The 27,918-nt window shown below is 46.8% G+C and overlaps 1 protein-coding gene across 1 annotated transcript in view; it reads right to left on the bottom strand.

Moving 5' to 3' along the window:
• The window catches only part of LOC146788748 (vomeronasal type-2 receptor 26-like), a 638,670-nt gene that overhangs the window by 76,576 nt on the left and 534,176 nt on the right, over positions 1–27,918 (bottom strand). The window contains exon 4 of the mRNA XM_085630960.1: positions 14,311–14,434. Coding sequence (XP_085487086.1) covers positions 14,311–14,434 — 124 coding nt within the window. The remainder of the gene's footprint in view (positions 1–14,310; positions 14,435–27,918) is intronic.

The following is a 27,918-nucleotide window of genomic DNA, read 5'->3' as shown; positions in this document are numbered from 1 at the left end:
GTAAAAGCTCGACTCCGATCTGGGTCGTACCCCACCAAGGTCAGGTCTGTTTGCAAGGAAATGGGAGAAATCCGAAAGCTCGACTAGGGAAGAGTGACTGTATCGAAACATACGTTTTTCCGTCACAGTCTTCCCCTGACTTGCAGATCGAGGTGGGGTATGTAAGATGATCCAATCGAGTTGCTGTGTTTTTATCCCAGATAATGCACCAACGGTATTCAAGGCCATCTCTAATTTACACAAAATCTCTGACTCTATTCATGTAGAGGAAGGTGACTGGTCATTAGTGGGATGGTTCTGCAGTCTGTTATCTGCGTGGGGATGGAAGGTTCTGATAGTCACTGGTGTTGCGTTGGTATTTTTATTTTCGTGCTGTCTCATTGTTCAGTGTGGTCCTGCCTTATGTAGCCTTTGTGCTTCGACATGTGTAAGAAGACCACCTGTTTTTAGAGATACGCCACGGGATAGAGTAATGCTTCAACAACATATCAGTGACCTGATGAACATAGAAATGGACTCTGACATAGAGTAAGTTATTGCCTATGTAAGGACAAAAGGACGGTCTGAGGTTCTGTAGCGATCCGAACCCGTGTATTCGGTATCGTAGTACTGACACGATTTTGGTACCAATGAACCGTAAATGATCCATTATATGCATAACAGTGTTTTCGCTACGCAACTAGCATAAATTCACTGAAAATTAGGGCATTCTGTTGTTAAGTCATGGCATCCATTTTAGTTACGGCATCCATTTTGTTTCTTGCCCTTACATAGTCAATGAACGGACAATGACCCCGGCAGAATCACCTTGTTAAGGACACGTAAGCTCGAGCCCCGAGAAAGGCTGACGCTACATGACTAGGCAGAATCAAGCTGCCTCCCTTGCCTGAGGCCAGTCCTGCTATACTGGTTCTCGTGTCCATTGTCCTGACTGAAAGGCCGAAGACGGTAGCTATGCCCGTTTATGATCCATAAACACCTCTTATCCTACTTTTCAATCCTTTGCACCTGGCTCTGCTCCTCTCCTTCTGGGCTTTTACAATGGGGAGGTTACGATTTTTATGATGGGGAGGATCGGGCAAAGAATGGAAAACTGACAAGGGGACCTGATCGAATACCGAAAACCTACGACTAATTATTGTTTGATGTCTATTTACTGTTTGCTTGGGATACCGGGTTGGGCATGAGCAATATTTGTGTAATGTTGCCTAAATAAATGTTTTGTGTATTTAAGGAACAACCCACTTAATACAATTTGAACAGTCTCGTAGATTCTGCCTCTGTGTGGTTCCTATGACTTCTGTGTCCCTGCAGTGAATAAATCTTGGTCTCTGACGCCACCATGGAGAAACCCGCGTCTCTGTTTATTTGTGCACCGAGACAGGAAGGAACTCAGGGGTCTTCGGGTGTTGTTTCCCTGACACCTCTGGACTCTTAAAAGTCCAGAACCTCAACACTTGGCATGAGCGTCACTGGCATGGCACGGACACCAACTCACGGAAGTGTCCCCTGAGGCCCGGTACAGGGGTTACCACACCTGACATGTCACTACCCACGGTGCACGATGTGACTATGTCATGTATGTGTGGGGGGTTCACATTAGGTAGATGTTTGAGCTCCCTCGAAAGCTGCAGCTATGGCAGCAACCAACATGTGTCTGTGTGTAGATGGCCATGGCACACTGTTACGCACACCAGGCCACATGTGGTCTCGGATGTGAGGTGTGTATGTATGCATGGGACACGGATTAGCGTAACAAGGACATGTCTGCATCCTCTCTATGAATGTGTGGTGAGTCATCACATGTGCACCTTCATGGCAAGGTGTGTGGCCTGTCCTAGTGTAATGTCATGTGACCTGTGGCTCCAGTGTTCCGCTACCAGTCTCTGCAATCGACATCATACTTCTGCTGATGTGTGGGTATATGTCACTCCTGTCTTGCGTCTGGCTGTTCACTTGCACTGGGACACAGCTAATCCCATGCCATGGCATGTTGAGGTTCTCAATCTGCGTGTGTCGCTGGGTCTTGGGAGGAGTGTCACCTGCCAGCCATACGTGTCCAGTGCTGTGGCACATACCTCACTCCGTATGTAGCATATGTGTATAGACAGAATAACATGTGCTCAGTATAAATGATTTGTTGTTGTGGTGCACTCACTCTTCCTTGCCACTTCCAAATTACTGCAGGGCGCCGCCTCTTCCCCGAGCAATGCCGGACTTGGCTGCCATGCGGGAGAATGATCGGATCCGGTGCTACCGCTTCCCCCAACTGTTGATTCTGGAGTTGACGGCGAGACTGGAGTGTGTGTTTGAAGTTTGGGTGGGTGTGTTATAAGGAGTGGTGGTGTATTGGGCCTCTGTTTGTTTTTGGCAGTTGCAGGTCAGTGAATGTGTTATTTTAGTGGTTGTTGGACATGTTTAGTGGCTTTGTGCCATTCGAATGGTGTATTATTGTGTTGTTTTGTTTTGTCCTGGTTGTGTACGTGCGTTTTTAGCGTGTGTACGGTGTGTACATGGGCCATTTGGTTTTATGGTGCTGTCCTTGTGTGTGGCTTGGAACGACTCGTACATGCGGTCGTGATGTTGGGGCATGGGGTGCGCTCCGTACTTAGGAGGTTGTGGTGGGGGTGCGACTCGAACGTACTGGGGTGTCCATTCACGGTGGTATGACTCGTACAGGGGTGGGGGTTCGACTCGAACGTACTGGGGTGTCCATACAGGGGGGTACGACACGTACAGGGGTGGGGGTTCGAATCGAATGTACTGGGGTGTCCATTCAGGGGGGTACGACACATACAGGGGTGGGGGTTCGACTCGAACGTACTGGGGTGTCCATACAGGGGGGTACGACATGTACAGGGGTGGGGGTTCGACTCGAACGTACTGGGGTGTCCATACACGGTGGTACGACTCGTACAGGGGTGGGGGTTTGACTCGAACCTACTGGGGTGTCCATTCAGGGGGGTACGACACGTACAGGGGTGGGGGTTCGACTCGAACGTACTGGGTTGTCCATACAGGGGGGTACGACACATACAGGGGTGGGGGTTCGACTCGAACATACTGGGGTGTCCATACACGGTGGTACGACTCGTACAGGGGTGGGGGTTCGACTCGAACGTACTGGGGTGTCCATACACGGTGGTACGACTCGTACAGGGGTGAGGGTTCGACTCGAACGTACTGGGGTGTCCATTCAGGGGGGTACAACACGTACAGGGGTGGGGGTTCGACTCGAACGTACTGGGGTGTCCATACAGGGGGGTACGACACGTACAGGGGTGGGGGTTCGACTCGAACGTACTGGGGTGTCCATACACGGTGGTACGACTCGTACAGGGGTGGGGGTTCGACTCGAACGTACTGGGGTGTCCATTCAGGGGGGTACGACACATACAGGGGTGGGGGTTCGACTCGAACGTACTGGGGTGTCCATACAGGGGGGTACGACACGTACAGGGGTGGGGGTTCGACTCGAAAAATTATCATTTGAAATAATTACCAATTAATAATTAATGTCCAATAAATTAATTATCAATACCCAACAATAAATGTATTAATTACTTAATTAGAATTCAATTACTTCCAACACTATTCCCTTATAAACACACAACACACTCCAATAATAAAATAATACAATTAACATAATTATCAATTAATCAATTAATAAAAATAAATTACCAATTAATAATTAATTAGCAATAATATAATTATCAATACCAATAAATGAAAATCAATTATTTCTTAATTACAATTTAATTGCTTCTCACCCTATTCCCCTATATACCCACAACCTGCTACAGAACTTAAATGCAAAAATTAATTAAAATGTATTTATAATTCCTAAAAATGTATAAGTAATTTAGTATAATTAAATTACTTCCCACCCTATTCCCCTATAAACCCACAACCCGCTAGGGTACTAAAACACAAAACTGACTTAAAAAACATTATTAACATATAAAAATTGTATACATATATTTTAAAACCAGTAGAACACTTAACAAAAAACATATAACACATGCATATTAAATACATAATAAATACATAGCAATAATATAAATATCGATATTAGTAACATCAATATTAGTAACATTGATATATTTGATATCGATATTACTAACTTCGATATTACTTACATCCATATAAAAAAATCGATATTACTTACCTTAGGGTCGATATTCTTAACATCGATATTCTGTCCCTTCGATATTATCAACTCGATATTAGTGTGGGTCGATATTTAATTTTCGATATTTTGACTGCCCACTGTTGATGTGAGGTACTCCCTGTGGTCCATGAGATATGTATCCTATTCTGGTGTGTATCCATGTCATCTTTGGCAGCTACCTGGGTGTGTTAGGATCAACTATTTGTGTACATCTCTCTGTGAGCATTTCATTGGCATGGTCACATCTGTGGCTTGCACCCCTGAACATATGATGTGCTTCCCATTGTCCAATTTGTCACTTCCACTTACTTTGTGCTCATCAACACTGGACCTACAGGTGTGGGCATCATTGTAATAGGAGCAACTGGGGCCTCTGTGCAACTTGCTAGACATATGTTTTGGGTATGTGCAGATGACGTAGGGGAGACTCACGTACCCAGGCTGTTGTGACCAGAGCCTTCATTGTGTGGTAACTGATGGCTGACTGACCAACTGTTCTGCAGACATGAGTTGGACTTGCGGTGAATATGTTTGGCACAGCTGGGCTCCCACAGGAATTGTGTCCCCCTCAAGTACGTGTGCTGTCCAGTGACATTGCCGAGGCCCATGGTGTATGTTGTATGAGCATGTGTGTGTGTCCACATCCCTGTTCATACACAGACAGTGTTCCCTTGGTATGTTCCTGTTGTTGATGCTTGCTGAGTGGTACTGGGTTCATCCAACTACTTTTCCAATGTGCTACCAGATGTGTGGGTGCATGAGACACTACTATTAATTGGTGTATCATCATTGGGATTTGTCAGTTCTGAGTGGTGGTGATGTTGTCAGACACAGATGGGACACAGTCAGGGTTCCAGTGCATTGGTATTGCTGTTGTGGGCTTTTGTCTGGATGCTGTTTCTGTGATTTTGCATGCTGTCCCTGTGAGTCATTTCACATCATTGTGCACATTCATCCTGGTTGTTGGGTGCCATTGCTGGCATGGAATGGGAGTTTGTGACCGGACACCTACAGTCTACACATGTTGTTTTGATTGGTGTGTCTATTTTCGAGATAAGTGCATGCTTGGTGATGGTCACTTCTGCTGTTGTGTCATTGTAGGTTGTATGCATTGTCAGCCCCCATGTGTGGTGCTTGTCTGCATATGGCCGGGAGTGTGTTATGTTTAAACAGCACTGTTAGCCTCACCACATCTCTGTGTGTATGGGACACAACCACTAGTTTGCCCCAGAAGTGCTTGATGTGTTGGGAGCAGGGATCATACATGCTATTTGTTATTTGCAGCTTTGACCATGATGACACTTACCTTTTGGTCACTGTGATGAGGGGGGGTTTAGACCCCATCACCACAATGCTCACCATCTGCAGCAGTTTGGAAGCTCCCACTTAACTTCTGTTCTACACAGTGAGGGGGTGTGCTTTTTACATTACCACAGTGCTATGGTGATGCTTGCCTTGTGTATGTCACACTCATGTGTTGGTCACACATGTGCTGTTACTTACAGTGTATGCTCGTAGCCATATTCACTGTTGTGGGCATTTGTCACAGACTACACACTGTTGTCATGATGTTATGGGGGATGTCTTTTGCGGACATACCTGATGTTGGAGTTTGCTGGATGTGTTGTGCATCACCCATCCTATGGCTGGGGGTGGCAGGGGTGATGGGCAACAGGTCCCCTGTGAGTGGGGGTGGCAGGGGTGATGAGCAACATAAGCCATATGGCTGGGAGTGGCATGGGTGATGGGCAACAGGTCCCCTGTGAGTGGGGGTGGCAGGGGTGATGGGCAACAGGTCCCCTGTGAGTGGGAGTGGCAGGGGTGATGGGCAACATAAGCCCTATGGCTGGCAGTGACAGGGGTGATGGGCAACAGGTCCCCTATGGCTGGGGTGGCAGGGGTGATGGGCAACAGGTCCCCTGTGAGTGGGGGTGGCAGGGGTGATGAGCAATATAATCCCTATGGCTGGGGGTGGCAGGGGTGATGGGCAACATAAGCCCTATGGCTGGGGGTGGCAGGGGTGATGGGCAACAGGTCCCCTGTGAGTCGGGGTGGCAGCGGTGATGGGCAATATAAGCCCTATGGCTGGGGGTGGCAGGGGTGATGGGCAACAGGTCCCCTGTGAGTGGGGGTGGCAGGGGTGATGGGAAATATAAGCCCTGTGGCTGGGGGTGGCAGGGGTGATGGGCAACAGGTCCCCTGTGAGTGGGGGTGGCAGGGGTGATGGCATCAGATCCCCTGTGAGTGGGGGTGGCAGTAGTGATGGGCAACAGATCCACTATGGGTGGGGGTGCTTGTGGTGCTGGCCATGCAACCCCTAGGTGGGCTGTTGTTAGTGGCCAGGATGTGGATTCCCTGTGTGTGTGTGCCAGTTTGTGTGTACGTGTTGTTTGTTTATGTGGTAGGTGTCTGACTTACCACCTGCGCCGTCGGCGTCGGTCCCTGATCCGGTCATCGATGTAGAGTACTGGTATGACCTGCGCGATGGGATTCATGATGTGTTCGTGTCGTACATGCTGTTTGTTGCTGCGTCTCGTACCCGCCGCAAGCTGGTCTGTCTCGAAGCTGTGTATTGAGTTGTGGCGCAAATCATAGCTGATGTGCTTGTTTTCCGGATGCTGTGACGTCCTGTGCATGACGACCCGTCCGGCGCGTCGGAAGTACGCATCGTACTTGTCATGCCGGAAACTGCTATGGATACTGCTTCTGGGCGACTCTGTTCATCTTTAGGAGTTACGGCTCGGACAGAGAATGGGGCTGGATTAACAGCATACGTGTCGGTCGTGTTTTTGGCAGTTATGCGCATCGTACTTCCTCTACAGGACAGACCGGCTCCGGGTACGTGTCGGTTGCACGATAAGGCTACGGAAAGCTGTCTGACCGGCCATCGGAATCGGCCCCTTTGTAGCAAATTTCTCGTTTTGGCTTTTCACCATTTCCGAGTGTATATTTACTACATAGGGCTTATTGCGATGTCGGTAAGTCTTCCTTCCACCCGACACCGATTTGGTCCTGGGACCGACCAACACCCGCTTAGTGGTCCCACCCCCCTAAATAGTGTGCGTCTGAACACTGTTGAGTCACATTCCTACATTTCACTATGGGTGCATGCATTATGGCTGTAAACTGGCTGTAGTGCATGCTCCCGTGGGTAAATGAGGGGTGTGGTTCATCCCTGCACCCTGTGGTAGGCACCATTGTTGATCCCTGTATGGGGTGCCGGGATCAACAGGGGGGCACCATAGGTGCCCCCTCGGCCCCCAACCGGAGGCTGCACACCCAAGGGGGCCCTGTTGTGGCCCCCAAAACACTTTTTGACATGGTTTCCATGTCGAACAGGCCGGCATAGAAACCATGCTGAAAAATGTGGATCATTATCTCAAGGGTGGAGAGGCCTGCTTTTGAGATTTCTGGCAGGATTCAGACTGGCCATCGAAAGCCAGCCAGAATGAACAGCTGGATTACATTCTGACCACCTAGAACCAAAACCGAGCTTTCCATTACGATGCAGCTTGTAAAGGCTCTGACCAATCGACCCCATAGTGTAGCGTTATGTTTCCCCATTTCAGGAACAGCCTCATTGTTTTAAGTGGAAAGTTACAACTAATAACTTTTCACATATAGGCGGAAATCTTCACCACTGCGTGAATATCTCCCCATGGTAAATTAGAGTGAAATTTAAAAAAAATATAATCAACTTTAAAAAACATCTAAAACATATTTCAATGGTAACTGTTAAGGTAACTTAATATTAAATATGAATTTTCTCAGTAGAACAAAATAAAGTAATACTACAGCACAATTAGGTTAATTTTTTAACTAAATATTTAATTAATTGAAATATATTAAAAATAACAAAGATTTATTTTTATAGATTTAATTTGAAAAAATCCTACCTAAAGTGACATGTTTATATTTACTTATTATGTAGTAAAAAATTACTATAAATTATATACAAAATTAATATAAATCAATTCATTTTTTAAACACCTATAGTTACTTGTATTATACCATTTAAACAGATGTTAAACTATTTTATATTTATACAAAATACATTTTGCACCTTGGATATCGTTTTTTCTGTAATATCTCTCGAAAATTACTGAATGAATTAACGCCAAATAACAAAAAGGGCTTTTTCTGGAGCAAGTTTCCGTAGGAAAAGTGTTTTTTGACTTGTCTAAATCTCTAGCGCAGGTTGAAAAATCTTCACAAAATGTTCCCCACAAAATGCTCCCATTGGTCATATTGTACATGGAAATTTATGGGGTGATCTGTCAAGCAGGGGCAAAGAAAAAGGGTGGCAAAAAAGTGTGTTTCCCGTGATAATTCCAATAGGGATATTGAACACGATTACAGCCCAAGCCGCTGGACGGAATTACCCCGAATTTGCCAGAAAGGTAGCTCTAGGTCCAGAAAGAGCCCTTTTTGTTATTTGGTGTAAATCCATTCAGTAGTCTTTGAAAAATTGATGTAAAAACAAATTTGTATATCTAGAGGCAGAAATCCTTCGGGCCTATTTTGAAATGAGTTGCAAATTCACGTACCAACAGGAATGCTGTGATTGGCTGGTCGCAAACTGTATAGAAAGTTCCGGCCACCATGTTATGTAACAGGACACGGTCCCTGGGAGCTGAAATTAAACAATGAGAGTGATAGAAGGGGTCAGGGTACACGTATGCTGACCCAATGGGTGGAATACAGGGTGTTTGTGGGTTCCCTTATGTGTAAAACACATGGGAAAATGGTTTGTAGTGTGAAATTACATATATATGATTATAAAAATTAAAAATGCATCAATTTATTTTAACAGTATTTTCCTGTATAGTGTTATTTTACGTCCCTGCCTCTATTATTTCTATTGGAGTGTTTCAGTACCAGTGGTTGGCTACGTGTGGTGCTGGGATTACTCTAGGTCTGTGAATAGCAATGACCGTACTCTTTTGAGGGTTAATGCTTGTCCCTCCCTAAACCCAGCCTTGAGCCTCTCTTTAATCCTCCTTAACCCTCTCCAGTCCCCTCTCAGTTTGTAGTAAGTATTCCCCAACTTCCAGTAATTGCTCCCTGCCCCTAATCCACATTTACAACAAAAACAAAGATGTATGTTTATGGAGATCTCCTCCAACGAGATAGAGGTCTCTGCATTTCAATAATGGGAGAGACAGAGACGTAGGCCTCTGCATGTAGGTTGGTGAATAGTGTTTTGTATTATGTGAGTAGCACTATTGTTTGTGCTACAAAATGCAGCTTGTGAATTGGCCTAAATTGACCTGAGTATCAACATCTTTGCCTGAACTTTGATATTTTCATAAGCCCCTCCTTGGCCCCTTCTGTCTCTCTTAGTTTATCTCTCCTATTTGTTTGATACTATAGGTGTTTGCTTCTCCCCCTCAAATTCAAACCTTTATATTTTTACACTTCACTTCTGTCTCCTGCTCACTTGTATAGATGGTCTAATGGCGAGTATAGTGGCATAGGTGGTTTTGGATGAGTGACAGAAGAGATAAAACATAGAAGAAGAGAAAGGCAGACAATGTAGAGAGTAGGAGAGCACAAAATACAGAGACAGAGTAGCAGAATGCAAGAGAAACAAGGAGAATTGGGAGAAGAAAGGGAAGACAACATTGGATAGAGGAAACAAAAGAGCCAAATGGAGCCAAAGCAGTGTAGGAAGAGAGAGAGTCAAAGGAATGAAAACATGGAGATGGATGGATACAGACAGAGAGAACTGGGGAAAGAGAAAGTAAGTAGGAAGGACAGAGTTTGAAAGAGTAGAGAGACAGAGAGAGAGAGAGTGGCCGACAGACTTACAAAGACACACATAAAAAAGATGTTTTGTAAGGAGGGGACAGAAGGAATAAGCGAGACCACACTGCACAGAGCAAACATAAAGGTACAGAGAGTGCTCTGTGCTGACAGGGGTAGAGGGTCTAGTGAGTGGTCCATGATCCTAAAAACTAAAGGAAAGGAAGAGAAGGCCTTTCACTGAGGGGTAGAGAGAGGGCCGGCATCATCATTAGTGTCACCCAGTGCAACAATCGCTGCTTGGCTCCACCATAACTTCTTCTTCATTCCCTCTCTGCCACGTGCCAATGGTGCCCCCATCTCTCCTTAGCTCCCACCTGACAAGTATTTATTTTATAGCGCTAATCATCCCAAAGTCATCGTAGTGCTTTACATTACAGAGAGCCTTAACCCCTTCGATGCTGCGCAGATTCCGCCGCTGTGCTGGCGGAATCTTGCGCGGGCGTGGTCATGACGGAATGGTTCCGTCATGAGCACAGCTCAACCGTGGGTCATGACGGAACCATTCCGTCATGAGCACCGAAGGGGTTAAAAGTGTGTAAATCTATGAGTAGGCAATGTTACTTAGAACAATAATGACTAAAAGATGTAGGAGTCACGTGTCATCCTCAATGGTAGTGTTGGAATGTAGTTTATCAGTAGGTGTAGGTAGGTCCCTACCACTAGTAATATGGCTACAATCACAATGTAAGGTCCAGTCAAGGTCTGAAAAGATGATCCCCTTGATCAACCCTTGTAAGCTGGCTACGAGCATGCAGGCCTAACTTAGGAAACAGGAGTGTATAGTATTTAAAAACACCAATATGTTAAATAAGTAAGTGACAACACAATAAAAAATCCAATACCAATTTCTAAAAATAGGAAATACTTTTATGATTAAAATGACACACAAAAAACTAAAATACCATGTAGGAAACCAGAGACATTGATTTTTAAAGAATAAACACTTTCTAATGCCTAAAAGCTAAAAGCACCACTTTCAGAGTTCTGGTTGTGCTTAACCGGGACAAAGTCAAAGTTTCAGGCCAACCACGATGGGTATACACACTTAGCGGTAGTGCCCTGGCAAGTTTTTACCTTCTGACTACCTTACTTTTTTGGAACTTTTTCTCTCGACTTCGAGCAAGGAACCTTGTCAGGCTGGGTTTGGAGTTAGTGACAGATGTTTGGCTCAGCACGATCTATAGGTCATCCCATGGAAGTCTTGTCAAGGACAAAAAGCTCCTGAGCTTCAGTGGGCCAATTGTGAATCTCGGGCCGGGTCGTAATTTGACATCTCCGGCTTGACTACCGTCGATGGGTTGGTCACCTTTATGGAGATTTTTGCCAAAAATTCTCTAATTTTCTCCAAACTTCTGAATCTTCTTCCAGAATGACCATTTGGGTTCTGAAGGGTAAAAAACATGAATCCAAGGTTACAGATGCTCTGAGTTGCTCCTTGGGGTGTTGTTACTATGTTTCCCACAATGCACCTGGCCAAATCCTTTAAAGTCCAGCTGAAGGTAGTCAACAGGTTTCTTCATGCTGGAGATGATGCAAGTGGAGCTATTTTAACATATTGCTTTCAGGGAGTCCACTCCTTCTTTTTTTAAGGCAAAAACCTTAAAGCTGTTGTTCCCAAAGTGTGCAGCAGGTCTAGTCATTCAGAGTGCAATACTCTTGGTGCAGGCCAGACTTCCAGCAGGGCAGTCCTTCTTCTTGTAGTTACAAGCAGGGATATACGTTGCTGGGCAGTTCTCCAATATTTATCCAGTGGCCTTGAGTGATAAGCAGGGGGCACCCCTGATCAATGGATGGCAGGGTGCCACCCTCAGGTATGACCCCATCCCCCAAACTGTGGCATATTCTTGTCCCAGAAACACTATTCCTTTAAAATCCAAAATGTAGAAATTATCCCCTGGAGGTTAAGATCTGGCTAAGCCAACCCACTGGCCTGGCTAAGTTTCCTTAACACTTCCCTTCAAGTCCCTCTGCTAATTCAATTAGTGGGGCTCCTGTCTGGCTCGGGGTACAGGAAGTGGGTCTGAGCTTGTGCCCTGTCCTAACTATCATTCCCTCTTTGAAGACCAGTTTAGCTACTCCATGCCCACCCTGCCTTTTGCTCTGCAGCGTGCAGATCTCCTCCTACCAGATGCCCTATGTCTCGATGTCGGCTACTTCACCCTTCATCAGAGGAGCTTGGCTCAGCCTGTCAAAGGCTAGTCAATCAGGAGAGACTGCTGGAGGGCTGGCTTTTTATTACATCGGAAAACATAGTTCTATAACTTATTTTCTGTGATAGTTATAATAAATCTAACGTGGCAAGGTGTTAGATTAATTCTAGCAATCATTTTAATATTTTGAAGTACATTTTTAACTTGCTTCTATCAATAGCAGTTGGAGCCCATGTGCTACAATGGGAAAACATGACATTGGCAGTTTTTTCCTCACCTGGGCATATAAAACATCCCTTATATAATGTTCCTGCTTATAGTTGTCAGGCACCCTACCCCTGGGGCACCCTGCCCCTGGGGCACCTATGGGTGACGTTTGGGGTAGCATATGTAAAAGTAAGCTAGTTTGAGACTGTAGAAATAGCTTTAATTCCAAAGTCGATTATAATTTACTTTTCAAGGCAGCCCACAAAGCAGAGCTGCCTTGAAAATGACAGCAGACAACACAGCAATGCACACTCATGTGCATCAGCTCTGCTGGGCCTCTAAACCTACATGCCCTACCATATACTAGGGGCTTTCAGGTTGTTTTTCATATTAATTGCATTTTCACCTAATTACCATATACATTTTACACAGACTACTGGCCCTGGGTCTGGTTCGCATGGCCCAAGGCACAATCAGAGTGAGTTACCACCCGTATCAATCAAACAATGGGGGTGATTGGGGAAAAAAGGATGACTTTCTCACAGGTAGGCATTACATTTTATAGTAATTTCCATGGAGAAATGAAGGGGCCCTAATATATGATGTTGTTGACCTCTCCTCCAGTGTTTGCATACCTCAGGCTGCCTTGCACCAATGCAAACACACTTGCACCAATGTGTAAGGGAGTTCAGGTGATTCCAAACTTAGGTTTTATACTGGAAGGTTGCCCTTCCAGTACAACATTCTATATTTGACAAAGTGTGACCCTTTACAGCTTTGTATGTGTGTTGCACTGTGCAGCACGTATGTAAAGTTTGAAAGGTTTGGAGAAAAGAAATCATTTTTTAAACTTCAAATCTGCCTCATGGATGCATTATTTATTTATGTCAATTCTTTCATACCGACGTTAGTAGATAGAAATCAAAATCTATGGGTGAGTGCATGGGAAAGTTCATGTGCTACCCATGGTTTGCCTCCTTTCCTAACTAATGCAGAGTGCTTCTTTGTGTTACTTAGGGTTACTGTCCAGTGCAAATTAGTATTTGTGCTGGAAAGTAAGCCCCAAAACAATAGTTTGCATCAGGTTCACAACAAGTTTGTGATGAAAACCAGTCACAAAGTCATTTTAAGTCTGCCAATAAATGTAACGCATGATTGAGGAGTCACGCTAATAAAATTGCATTGCTCCCCACAGGATGCCTTTTACGCAATGGTGGAATAACAAAGGATTGAGAGGAGGAAAACAATTAGGTTCTAAACCTCTGCCTTTCAATTCTCATATAAGACGTTGAGGCCGGTTCATAGCTCAATGCGTCATATCTTAAGGATTGTCACTTTTGAACTCCAAGTATCAGAACGATCTATGTGATAAAAAAATAATCCAATACACTATCTACATAAAATATTAATCTCTGATCTGCATGTCACATGTTGTGCTTTGCAGCAGGAACATTAACTCTCTATGCTACTATTTCATGGGTCAAAACTTTGAAAGACAAATCTTAGATCACTCCGAGTGCATTAATCACCAGAGTTATCATGCTGTTGTAAATACCCACTGAAAATGCTGCTCACACAAATATCTCTGCAGGATGCCCTTATCTCAGTTCAGCCTGCCATGCAGAGGGCACCTCCTTGACATTGGCACCTAGTGTGACTGTACCACTCGCAGCAGCTCAAAGCAAGCACTGGCTTGGGAGAATGGAGGGAGAGAGGGAATAATAGAAAAAGAGATGTGGTTTAATTGATGACCATGGACTAATTCTAGCTTTGGCAGATCCTGAAATTATATTATCATTATGTTCTAATAACTTTATTTCCATTTGACTGACATGGTGAACATATGTAAAGTAAATTTTTCAAATAAAAGGGGTTATTTGCCAAGGTAACTTACACTTATGAGCAAGTTAAACATCTTTTCATTTAGGTCTTTAAAAAGGATCATTGGTTGGCACGCAGTGCTTTATCACCTACCGCTCTTGTTGGTAATCTCTCCTTCTGTGCAGAGGGTGCAGTCATAGCAACAGAGAGGTTTCCCTTTTAGAGGGACCTTCCTGTATCCAGGAGGACAACTCTCACTGCAGACAGAGGTAGGGACCTGGAGAGGAAGAGAGGGAGATGTGTGAGACATCAACAGGGGAAGAAACAAAGGGCACATGCAACATTATCACACATCCTGCGTACTGAGAAAGAATTTGTATTTTTGTCATGTGAGAGATCAGAGAAGGAGGAAATAAGGGGTTGATGTCATAGGTTCAGTGAGAGGTATTCAGCGAGTGAAAGATGCAAGAATGTAATTGCATCAGTGTGAGGGAATCCAGGGATTAAGAGATGCAGAGAAGATGTGATGACATCAGTGTGAGGGATCCTAGGGAGAAAGAGATGTGGGCACACGTGACAGCATCAGTTTGAAGAGTCCAGGGAATGAGAGATGTAGGGCACATACGATAACTATAGTGTGAGTGAACCAGGGTGGTAGAGATGTGGGGCAGATGTGATAGCATCAGTGTGAGGGATCCAGGGAGGAGGAGATGCAGGGCACAAGTGATAGCATCAGTGTGAGGGATCCAGGGAGGAGGAGATGCAGGGCAGATGTGATAGCATCAGTGTGAGGGATCCAGGGAGGAGGAGATGCAGGGCAGATGTGATAGCATCAGTGTGAGGGATCCAGGGAGGAGGAGATGCAGGGCAGATGTGATAGCATCAGTTTGAAGAATCCATGGAGGAGGAGATGCAGGGCAGATGTGATAGCATCAGTGTGAGGGATCCAGGGAGGAGGAGATGCAGGGCAGATGTGATAGCATCAGTGTGAGGGATCCATGGAGGAGGAGATGCAGGGCAGATGTGATAGCATCAGTGTGAGGGGTCCAGGGAGAAGGAGATGCAGGGCAGATGTGATAGCATCAGTGTGAAGGATCCAGCGAGGAGGAGATGCAGGGCAGATGTGATAGCATCAGTGTGAGGGATCCAGGGAGGAGGAGATGCAGGGCACAAGTGATAGCATCAGTGTGAGGGATCCAGGGAGAAGGAGATGCAGGGCAGATGTGATAGCATCAGTTTGAAGAATCCATGGAGGAGGAGATGCAGGGCAGATGTGATAGCATCAGTGTGAAGGATCCAGCGAGGAGGAGATGCAGGGCAGATGTGATAGCATCAGTGTGAGGGATCCAGGGAGGAGGAGATGCAGGGCAGATGTGATAGCATCAGTGTGAGGGATCCAGGGAGGAGGAGATGCAGGGCAGATGTGATAGCATCAGTGTGAGGGATCCATGGAGGAGGAGATGCAGGGCAGATGTGATAGCATCAGTGTGAGGGATCCAGGGAGGAGGAGATGCAGGGCAGATGTGATAGCATCAGTGTGAGGGATCCAGGGAGGACGAGATGCAGGGCAGATGTGATAGCATCAGTGTGAGGGATCCAGGGAGGAGGAGATGCAGGGCAGATGTGATAGCATCAGTGTGAGGGATCCAGGGAGGAGGAGATGCAGGGCAGATGTGATAGCATCAGTGTGAGGGATCCATGGAGGAGGAGATGCAGGGCAGATGTGATAGCATCAGTGTGAGGGATCCAGAGAGGACGAGATTCAGGGCAGATGTGATTGTATCAGTACAAGGGTTTAAGGGAGGAAGAGATGCAGAGCAGATGTGATAGCATCAGTGTGAGGGATCCAGGGAGGAGGAGATGCAGGGCAGCTGTGATTGTATCAGTGTGAGGGATCCAGGTAGTGAGAGATGTGTGGTACATGTCATTATAATATCAGTGTGAACAATTCAGGGAGTGAGAGATGCAGGGCAGATGTGATGCTATCAGTGTGAGGGTCCAAAGAGATTGAGATGTGAGGAAGATGTGATAACTCAGTGTGAGGAACCCGATGGGAAGAGAGGCAGGGCAGATGTGATAATGTTAGTGTGGGAGATCCAGAAAGGAAGAGATGTGGGGAAGATGACATAACATCAGTAAAACAGAGAGGAAATATCAAAGGGCACTTGATATAACTGAGTTTGGGTCTTCATGGGGAAGAAGCACAGGGTACATGCCATATTATTACAGAGCCAGGAGGTCTGAGGACAACAGGTTAAAAGGCAATACTAAGAGACCAAGCATCCATAGGAGAGGCAAAGGTCTGTCAATCCACAGACCTATTTGAATGTGTAGGTGTAGTTTACATATAAAGACCCTTAAAAGTGTAAAACCACTTTAGAGATAAGAGTTTCTTTAGAGTAAACATTCTTGTTTGAAGGGATTGACATGATTTTGCCGATCCATTCCCACCTGGTAAATGGCGGAGATACATATGAGGGCAAGTGGAAATCGATTTGAAAATTGGGAATGTGCAGGAAACAACCCCAAAATTGGTGAAAATGCAAATAAAGTGGTTTCGCCCTAGGAAAAATATTGTTCGCATAGAGAAAATGAAAAAATGAGCAAGTACACTTTCACTTCCTCAGGATTTTTCTGCTAAATGTATATGGACAACTTCTTATTCAAATATGGTATTTCTATGTTGATATCAGCAGTAATGCAACAATCACTTTCTGGATTACTCTGTATACATTTGTGAATTCCAAAAATAATTGAAATCTTAATCAAATGCAGGAGGAACCTGTTGAAGTAGTTTTATAATTTAATTTGTGTATATAACAGTCACCTAACAAATCCTTGGAGGGAGAAGAGATGAAGGGAGTCTCCCAAAGAATTAACTGGTCTGGAGCCATCCTCAGCCACAGTGCTTGTGGGCTGATGATAACTCTAGGCTGTCCTGGCACCAACCCATGTGGAGAAAACTGGGGCTACCCATATGTCACCCCATGACATACCTCCATTGGGGTTGTCAGCGGCACTCACAACCCCCCTCAGCATTCTGATGATGTCAGTGTGCGCCTAGAGCACCAACATCATCAGATGGTGCAGGGGAAAGGCTGGAAGTCATTTTATTTCAGCTCATTTTATAGAGAGGACTCCTTTCAGGTGAGTCCTTCTTGGGAGAGAGGAGTTTACTAGGCAGACAGACACAGGGGGAAGGAGAGAGTTTTTCCTTCCCCCATGTGTCTGTCTGTAGAGGATTTCTGCTTTATGGTTGCGGGTGGGGCTGTGATCCTGGAGCAAGAAATTGAATCTACCAGACCAACGGGGTTTATTTATGTTGGGGTAGTGGCCCATTGGGCAAGGGTCACTCCCCTTAGGGGCTAATGTAATTACCATGTTTCAACTCCCCCATGGGCTAGTTTGGCATTTCTTTTTCAGCTGATTTGCCCCCCTGGGGGGAATCAAAACCCATTAGACACCAGGGATGTCATTTTTTAAATTATTGCCGGGAGTGACCCCTTAGGCAAGGCTCGCTCCCCTTTGGGGCTTTTTTTAAGGTCAAGCCTGAAGTCAGCATGCAAGCACTGCTCTGGTGAAGATCTGCTGTAGTTCAGTATGTGAGGGTAGCCCCGGCCACTCCCCCGCCCATATTTTTCATTGGCTTGTGACTTTGTCCTTAGTAAATGCTTCTTTCGTATTTGTTTATAGGCTTGTTAGTCCCTCCTTATTACAGCCATTTCGTCATTTGTATCCTCCCATGTCTACTGGCCCCTTTACTTGCTTGTTACCCGGTAGGAGAACTTTTTAATTATTGAGCCTGGAAAATGGTGTCTGCAGGATTTTTAAACACACACCAGGGTTTTGCATGCTGCGGGCAAGGTGTGTTGAGGGACAGTCTCTGTGGTGCGCCCTGGGAAGGCGGAGGGGCACTGGCTTCTGTTCCTGTGTTAGACGGTCTCTGAGCATGGAGGAGGCGGGTAGCAGGCAGCAGCAGCACTTCCCTGCTACCCTCAGTGGCATGGAGGAGTGAGCAGGCAGGATCCGGGCAGGTCACTCTGCAGAAGCAGGATCCCCAACTTTACAGCGGAAGGGCCGGGCTCAAAGGAACATGCAGTCGCCGCTCCGGTAATGCTCTGCCTGCTGCATGAAGCAAGAGGCGTTTGCCATTTCAATATGAGCAGCCGCGAATATGGTGAGGGGCTCAAGCCCAGCACGGGTCATAGAGAGCTTCCTGGGGGAACAGATGAGAGGCAAAGGGCGAGGGAAGAGTAATAGAGTAGAACAAGGCACACAAGGCTCCGATGGTTCTGCGAAACACAGGCGCCTCAAATACGCCCTTCAAGGAAGCAGCACACTCAAAAATGCATGGAGAACAGAGTCTCCTAGCAGGTCAGGTGGCAATGGAAGACGCGAGCTGGGTTGATTTTGTGGTGTAGAAAACCCTCCCCATAAATGACCCTTCCCCAGGGAATCTTAAGTCTGCCACACAGCAGGCAGCCTCCCTTAGTGCGGCTGTGCAGGATCATGGCTGATAAAATCAAAGCCTCCTTCAAGCCTCTCACCGGCCTCTAGTTGGGTCCCTCACCGTCCATCCGACTTCCCGGGAGGTTCTCACAGCTCACCGGCCCCAGCGGTGCCGAGGCTCACTTCCAGTCAGGGAAAGCATCTGGCGCCCTCTGCAAACAATTGCCTCCGCTCCTGCCGAACAGTGTGGCTTTTCAAACGAAAAAGAAAATGCTTTATTCAGCATGAAAATAATAATGTGTAAATGCGACTATTCACAAAGGCCAATGGCCAGTCCATATTATCAGTCCTTGGGGGGGACACATGGCCATGCGTCTCCCCCAGCTTGCCTGCACATCAGAAGACTCTGTGTTGTCGACTGGGGGGGGGCATCATGTGGGGAAGGACCAGGCACCCCAGGGACAGGAGGGGGAAGGGTAGGTGTGGTGCGTGCAGGGACGGATGACTCCACCACAGGGGGTGGTGCAGCGCCAAAGGTGGAGGTGAGCTCGGCACTGCACACTTCTGCCAGTTCTTCAAGCGTCTCCCCTGCACCCGGAGAAACAACAGGCCCCAAGGAGGGAGGGGGTCAGAGGGATGGGTTGCAGCGAGACTGGGGGAGGTGGTGGACAGGCTGGGGGACTTAACTCCTCTACCCATGGAGTGCCTTGACCGTTTCCGGCCAGGTGAACTAGTGGGGCTGAGTCCCAGCCCAGCAAAGTAGGCCTCCTTCTACGATTCTGGGGCAGGGGAGCCAAGGGGAGTGACATCGGAGGGACTGGGGAGTGAGTCATGTGGACGAGGACTGTGGCTGCGTGCCTGGCTGTGTGCCCCAGACCCAATGGGCGTGCCTGCTTCCCCCTTAATGAGCGTGTCAGGAGGTGTGCGCTTGCCCCTACGTGGTGGTGTGCTGCTTGTGTCTGGTGGGGTGCGTGTGTGTGGATGTCTGGGTGTGCTTGGGACAGGGATGGGTGTGGGACTTGTGGATGGTGCAGGGGTAGGGGGGGACGCAGCACTGCAGGTGACTCACTGCTGCTGTCAGTGACGTGTCCAGGGACCTCAGCAACATCCGTTGGTCAGACATCGCTGATGACATGCCCCCCACGTATGACACCATCTGGGTGAGCAGTCTGGTGTGGCCATGGAGGACAGTCAGGATCGATGTCTGCCCAACCTGCAACTGACGCAGAATGTCCACAGACTCAGCAGTGAGGGCAGCAGGGGGGACAGGGGCACGGGGTGTGGTGCCTGGCACGAAGGAGACATGGTGTTGCCTTGCACGGACAGAAGGGACCTGAGCAAGTGGGAGGGCGGTGATGGGAATGGAGGGGGCAGTGACGGATGGAGTGCTGCTGCCAGCTGTCGGAGCAGCCTCCGCCCCCTCAGGGAGTTCAGCCTCGGACCCGTCAGCCTCGTAGTCAGTGTTTGTACTGGGCAGGTCCTCCGCCTCACTCCCCACACCCTCGGTGCCACTTGAGTCTGCCGACTCCTCACCAGTGGTGGCACCACTGCTCGATCCCTCCTCCACGTCCATACCGGTGTCTCCCTCAGTGTCCTCCGATGATGCTGTGGGCAAGGTGAAGAGACAGGAAAAAATCAGTCACCTGTATACATCTGACACATGAGTCCAAACAAAATAGGCAACAGTGCATATCAGGAAAGGCATCATGAGTAACATCTAGAATACTCCCCACATATGTAGGCCCTGCACTCCCCAGTTGGTTGACTCACCATGCCACTTTGAAAAAATGAAAATCAGGACACAACAGCAAATAACTTGAAATCACAAGATCATGAGAAGCTAGTGTCTGGGATCAGTTGAGCACAGCAAGACTATGAAGGCATGCCACCTCTTGTTCACTGTGAACCAAACAGTATTGTCGCACCCAAGGCCAAATACCACATGCCAATGCAGAAGGTGTCCCCACACTCAGAGACCTGTGAGTACTTTGGAAACCCCAAAGAAATACATTGTGTTTCCTGGAGAATCACAACCCTTTACACAATGGACATGTCTAGAATGTGTGAATGTGGCACTCTGTGAACAGAACACACATGTGTCTGTATAGCAGAAGTCACACAAGGAGGTGCACACCAAACTTCATGTATACAGTCATTGTCTGGGCTGCCAGACTCATTCAAATAAGCCACTGTTAGGCAGAAATGGGGTATCAGTAGGTACATATACATGGCACCACGTTGGTCTGGATGACTTGACACTCGTAAGTTGGTATCAGCTACAACCAAGGACTAACCCAAATGCTACCACACTGTGGGAACATGTATATTTATGAACTCTAAACAAGTTTTGTGCAAACTGTGCCTTACTTTAAAATGTGCCAGCGTGTCCCTGGAAAGTGTAAAGGTGGTGTCTTGTGCACTTCCTTGGCAGACATCTGTCATGCAGGCACATCATTGTCCTTCACAACAAAACAACAAGGTCAAACATATGAAACATTGAGTCATGTTGACAGGTGTAGTGAGTGCCAATGGAGATTTTCTCTGAGTAACAACTTGAATAATGTCATTTGTCACATGGTTATCCGTCACCTGATTACACAGTTGGCTACACATATGACCTACTGACTGTCATCTGGAGTGGCACACATGTCCACACCCAGGACAATGCATAAGCTAATGGGCCTGCAATTGTTTAGCAAAAAAGCCTAGCTGTACTGTGGGGACACCCTCATGGCAAGCCAGAATGTACCCACAGATGTCAGCACACAAAGTCACAACTGTGTAGCATCTAAACCACACACAGGTGCCCAAAATGTACAAGCAGAATACATGATTGTCAAAAACTGACACAGGCTACGAAGCACGAACATTAAGCACTGGCCAACATCACGGGGGCACTGCACGGTGACTTTCTGTACTGCGAATTTTCACACACAAGTCAGAACTGGCAATGAAAAATCAGGGTTGAACATGTACGCCCCTCCCACACACACCCACCCATACCTGAATCAATGTGACTGATACCGATCAAGAAGTGACACCTCTTATTCAGGGTTACAATAACTGTGCTTGAAAACTAGCTTCATTAACACAGCATCACCTTGTAGGGCTGGCAAAAGATATTGGTCACAAACAAACATCAACAGATTGTTGTGAATAGCCACACAGGCACTGCCCAGTGTGAGTATGCACAAGCAAACTGGTGTATCCCTGTCCAGTGGACACATGTAGCACACATATGAAAAATAGTACCTAGGCCAGGGAACAATGCCACAGAGGCAAAGCCATGCTGAACCCACAGTGAATGTGCACAGTGTTGGATCACACACATGATTAGGAGGGCAGGCTGTGTCAGGGGACTGTAGTGGGCACACTGCTCTATGGTCCTGGAATGAGCTGACTGTAACAGGAGCAACTGTCCCGACACTATGCATATCTCCCACTCATGCACATCATGTCTGAGGCCACAACATTGGTAATGGGTGCCGTTCGTGGCTGGAGCCTTTGTGTGCCATTTTATCGGATCTTTTAACCTAAGGACCTGGCGAATGCTGACATAACGAGGGAGCTGCTAACATCTTCTAAGGTGACTGGTTGCTGAGGTAGAGCAACGGACACGGGACTGCGAGGACCAGCAGCCCCGTAATCTAACACAGATGTGGCCTCTTCCCGTACTCCCGCCCTCCCGCCCTGACGCCATAAGACTCCTCACGGCCCCCGCTTCGCGGGTGCCGTTCGTGGCTGGAGCCTTTGTGTGCCATTTTATCGGATCTTTTAACCTAAGGACCTGGCGAATGCTGACATAACGAGGGAGCTGCTAACATCTTCTAAGGTGACTGGTTGCTGAGGTAGAGCAACGGACACGGGACTGCGAGGACCAGCAGCCCCGTAATCTAACACAGCTGTGGCCTCTTCCCGTACTCCCGCCCTCCCGCCCTGACGCCATAAGACTCCTCACGGCCCACGCATCGCGGGACGCGCACGGGCGCGCGCCGGGCGAAGCCCGGGCCAAGGGCGGGCCCGTCTGAGCCCGTCCGAGATCGACCGAGAACGGAACGGGACCTTCCTCTAACAAGCATTGCCTAAAGAGAATCAGAAAGGGTAAGCACCAGGCCCTTGTGTGTAACGCTGTGGGATTTTGTGTCAAGTGGCTGCTAGTATTATCGAAGGATGGAAAAGTCTGCTAAAAGGGATGGTTTTACTACACAGTCGACTGGGGGAGCATTAATGGGAACATTGGACAACTTCCTGGTCCGGGTGCAATCAGTTCTTGCAAAGGATATCGAACTAACTGAAAAAAGATTATCTTTAGATATCCTGTGTGACAAGAGGTCCTCCTTAGGAAGTATGGCCAATCTAAGTTCACCACCTTGTGGACAGCCCGTTAGGTCGGATTCTATGACCTGTATATCTCCTCTGGAGGAAGAGCAAAATGATGATCTCATGATGTGTCCCACCCCTTTGATCGAAATATTGGACGATAATGCTGATGTCGCGAACAGCGCAAATCTGGTTCCGATTTCTAAGTCTCTATCAAGTATTAAGACCCGCTCTACTAGTAATAGAGTAGCGGCATCTAATCACCAACAATTAGCCCCTACCTTGAAAAAATCTCGTAGGGGAAATCAAAAGAATGTTGTTGGGAAGAAGCCTAACATTGATCACGTCCCTCCCCCTGCCACAAGGAGGGATTTACCCCCATGTCCTAAACCCTTATCTACTGAAACGCGGTCAGACATATCACTATCTACGGGGTCCATGTGTGAGGTAGAATCAGACCCAAAGATATTTTGGAAGAGACTTGAAAGAATCTTAAAGAACCTGTGTGACCCGATTTATGAAAGGCTTGGTTCGATCGAAAGTAGACTGACATGTATGGAACTTTCACTTGTAACGGCCCAACCCCGAGGTGGCAGGCAAGGCTTGGGAGTACCAAAGGAATGTCCTAGTGTAGTAGGCCATTGTACTGAGACCAATCTCACCGATAATAACACAATTGCGAAAATCAATCCCACTAATTCTAATGGATCTCATCCCACCCCAGCTGCCGGTAACCAACTCAGAGCCGAACATCCACTTCCACCCGTGGTAACAAATAGCCCTGGGACAGGCAGAGCTAATAGGGACAAGCCACCCCCACTTGCTCAACCTCTTGTGCAAGCTTCATCGGCCCTAATTGATTTACATCTGCCCCCGGAAGCCGCCCCTTATGTGGTGATCTTAACGGGGGTTCCACCTTTGACCGATGGAGCAAGAGAAACTTATGGGGACCTAAAGAACAAATGTACTTTTTGGCTCAATGATAAGCGACCATTGCCGATCCACATGCGAGCTGAAATCTTGTATGCTAGGCGAGTGAATTGGGTGGGTAGGAGTCCAAAGTCATTGAAGGGGGATTGTGTTGTCATTAACTTTAGGGATAGATGGTGCGTGGAACATATCTGTTCTTGGCCCCAAATCGACCCTTCTCCCATAATACGTACAATGCCATTGTCATTTTTCTATGCACCCATGTCCTTGCCCCTAGGTGGGATTATTTGTGGGGGCTCTCTGTTGAGGGGTAACGCTTACGAGGACCTAAGATCCATCAATAGATTCGATGTGCTCTCTGGGCTAGCGGACTGCGACTGACTGAATAAGGGTAGAGTATATCCTAAAAACAAAATGCTATATGCGGCCCCGACGACGTCGGGCAATCATGAAAAACTGCATGTAGTCACAGAGGAAGTACAGGGCACCTGCCAATGGGATCTCCCTAGAATAGCTGATGGAACTAATGCCAGTAGGTTTCATGATCAAGCTAACATTGGAGGGGCTGGTGAGGGAGGCTTACATGGTGAACTCCAAAATGAAAATCTAAGCAGTGAGGGCGCCCCTAGCCTTTCACAAGGTGTAGTCCCTTTATCTATATTAAAAAATGGGATGTCGGAATTAATCCCGCTGGTCATGTGCTGTTTCTATCCTGGAATGTTGCGGGTATTGGTTCTAAACTTCTTTCTCCTTTATGGGCAGATTTCATTAACAAGCATGATATCTGTCTTTTTCAGGAGACATGGGCAACAGAACCTGTATTCATGTTAGGCTATTTGAATTTTTATGTCCCTGCGGTTAAAAAATCTAAGGGACGGCCATCAGGAGGCTTGGTCATTTGGATCAAACAAAGTCTAGGGTGTAAAACTCAATCCATTCTAACTCAGAATAATGATATATTGGGAGTCAGATTGACCTGTATGCCAAACCTCAAAATCGACGTATACAATGTATATGTAAGGGGCTTACCTGGTGGGAAAATTTCTGAGGTGATGCCTGCACTAAGTACTCTCGTCGAATCTAATCCCATCGATGTGCTCCCACTCATAGCGGGTGATTTTAATACAAACTTTGAGCCTCTAGGGTCTCAAGATATGCTTCTAGTAGAGGATGAAGATCTGAAGTGGGGTGTTCCACTGCTTGAGACAAAGGCAGTGACTAAGTGGACTGAGGCGGCCCTGTACCTGAATGGGTTTTGCCTGAGCAACCAATTGAGGGCGGCTAACGGCAGAACCATATCAGATAGGACATGCAAAAAAACGTATGATAATGGTATCAGGGCAAGCAACATAGATTATCTCCTGGTTCACCTAAGGATGTGGCATACCCTTGTGGATATGGTGGTTGAGACACGTATAGAAAGCGATCATTATCCGCTAGTTGCAACTTTTAAATTAGGATTGGGCGATAGGGAGACTTATGGTCTGGAAAAAATGATTGGTCCAGCTGCTGTTTTATCAAATGATGAACGCCACCTTAAATGGCGTAATGTAGTTGAGCACCCTGATCTTTTAGGCAGTATCGAGTCCTATGTGGATGAGGCGTTGTTATCAATCATGGCAATAGGTAACAATTGTCAACCTCTAGTTGAACAAGAGATTATACATGAAAAACTAGTAGCCAATTTGAAATCATGCTTTTGTAGACCTTCTAAAGCAAAACAAGCCCCTAAACGTAAACAGGAGGATTGGTATAACGCCTCCTGCAAATATGCCCGCAGCAATTTGGGTCTCGCCCTTAAAACTAAGGATATGAGCAAGATTAAAATAGCTCGCAATGCACACAAAAAGACCTTATGGAAAGCAAAAAAAGATTGGGACGAGTGTGAGTGGCAAGACTTAAAAGCAGCATGCGCTGACAAAAACCAGAAAAAATCCTGGGATATTTTTAAATGGAAGAGGGGCGAAATTACTGACAGTCCTCATAATCATGTACCCCAGAATTCCTGGATAGACTTCTTTAAGTCACAATATTGTAAAGGTATCGAGGATGCTAGAATGCCCCAACGGCCGTTCTATAATAGCCCTGTGTTTACCACAGAGGAGGTTGACGCAGCCCTTGACATGGTTACTCAGGGACGTGCACCTGGCATGGATTGCATCCCGGCCGATGTATTTCTGTACAACAGAAAAAGATGGTGTTTATATATTACTCATTTAGCGAACGCCATCGCCCAGGGAATGAGTATCCCTCACTCCTGGAAGGGTGCCGAAATCGTCCCGATATATAAAAAAGGGGACAAATCGCTGGCTTGCAATTATAGGCCCATAAGCCTAATAGACGCTATGCAAAAAATTCTGGGCCGACTGGTTTTGGGCAAGATTCAGACCTGGATGGAAGATAACAGTATATTAAGTCCTTTACAGGCTGGGTTTCGTCCAAAAACAAGTACAATAGATCAGGTCTTCAGGTTTGTCGTCCTCTATTGGCGGACAGTCGTCCTAGAGAAAGGGGTTCTGTATGCTGTGTTTGTTGATCTAAGGGCGGCCTTCGACTTGGTCCCACGAGGCAAGCTGTGGAAGGTATTGGAGGAGTTGGGGATGGCGCCGGAGTTGTTGGCATTGGTGGTCCGCTTACATGAGAACAATTTTGCACGGGTCCGATGGGGGCGGCAGGGGGAGGTAACGGAGTCCTTCCCCGTGGAGCGAGGAGTTCGGCAGGGCTGTGTTTTGGCACCGACCTTGTTCTCGCTCTTCGTGAACGGGGTGGCTGAGTTCCTCTCCCGGGTCCCCTCGGATGCACCGGCTATGAATGGTACTCGTATCCCAGTTCTCATGTTCGCGGACGACACATTGCTGATTTCTAAAACTCCGAGTGGCCTGCAGCTCACCCTCCGATGCTTTGAAGAGTTCTGCTTGCTTCGTGGTCTGGAAATAAATGTTTCCAAGACCAAGTTTATGGTTCTTAGCGGCCCTAACCCGTGTAGATCTTACAAACCGTTCGGTGGAAAAATTGTAATGGGTGGCTCGCCTCTGGAACAAGTCGACGCATTTACATATCTGGGAGTTACGATACAGAAGAATATGTGCTGGAAAAGCCAACTAGACATGTCAATCCTGAAGTTTCAAAAGCAGACAGGCTTTCTTATAAAAAGATTTAAAGCTTCGCACTCGCAGCCAATAAGCCCACTTCTAGAAATGTATTCAATGAAGATTCGTAGCTCAACATTATATGGTTCAGAGCTATGGGGCTATGGCAACAATCCCAAACGCTTGAATACAATGGAGAGCGAGTTTATACGTAAAATCGTTGGTGTACCACAAAGTACTCCCCTGCTACCCCTCTTTTGGGACCTCGGTCTAAAAACCTTACAAGACACTGCTAATTTGCGACCACTGTTGTATTGGCGTAGGGTTTGGTCAACTGAGGAACTCAGGCACTATGCCCTGGGATTAAAAGAAATAATGGAGAAGGACCTCTTTCATAAAATAGAATGGCTGAAGTCTATTAAAACACTACTTTTCAGATTGGGATGGAGCAATCTTTGGGATGACCCCCAAAACGCAGTTTTCCCTTCTAAAGATATTGTTAAAGCTAAGTACTGGGAATTCGTAGTCACGGAATCTGTTTCCAGGGGGAGTACATCCCAATTGACAGCTAGATACCTAGAGATTAAGGCCCTTCCTGGACAGGAACAATTCTGGGGCATGATTGAAGAACCGACTGATCGTAAATTATATTTCCAGTTTGGGATAGGTACCCTTCCCATTTGTACATTTACGTGCAAATGGACTAATGGGTCCCAGGATAAATGTCCTAAATGTAGAGACACGATTGAGTCTCTTAGTCATTTTATTTTCTTTTGTCCCCTCTATGAGCACCCTCGAAAAAAATGGGTATTACCGGTCTGTCGCCTTATAGGCATTCGAAGGTATGAGGAGGCACTAAGAATCTTGCGCTCAGATCCAAGCCCGACAATTGCAATAGCAATGGCTAAGTATATTAAGTGGGCTTGGACTATACGGTATAGACACTCTAATGTGAAAGTGACTAATGATAAGG

Source organism: Triturus cristatus, chromosome 10, assembly GCF_964204655.1.
Source record: "Triturus cristatus chromosome 10, aTriCri1.1, whole genome shotgun sequence".
Classification (NCBI taxonomy): domain Eukaryota; kingdom Metazoa; phylum Chordata; class Amphibia; order Caudata; family Salamandridae; genus Triturus; species Triturus cristatus.
Note: the sequence above shows the minus strand (reverse complement) of the source record. Positions and strands in the feature narration are given on the sequence as shown.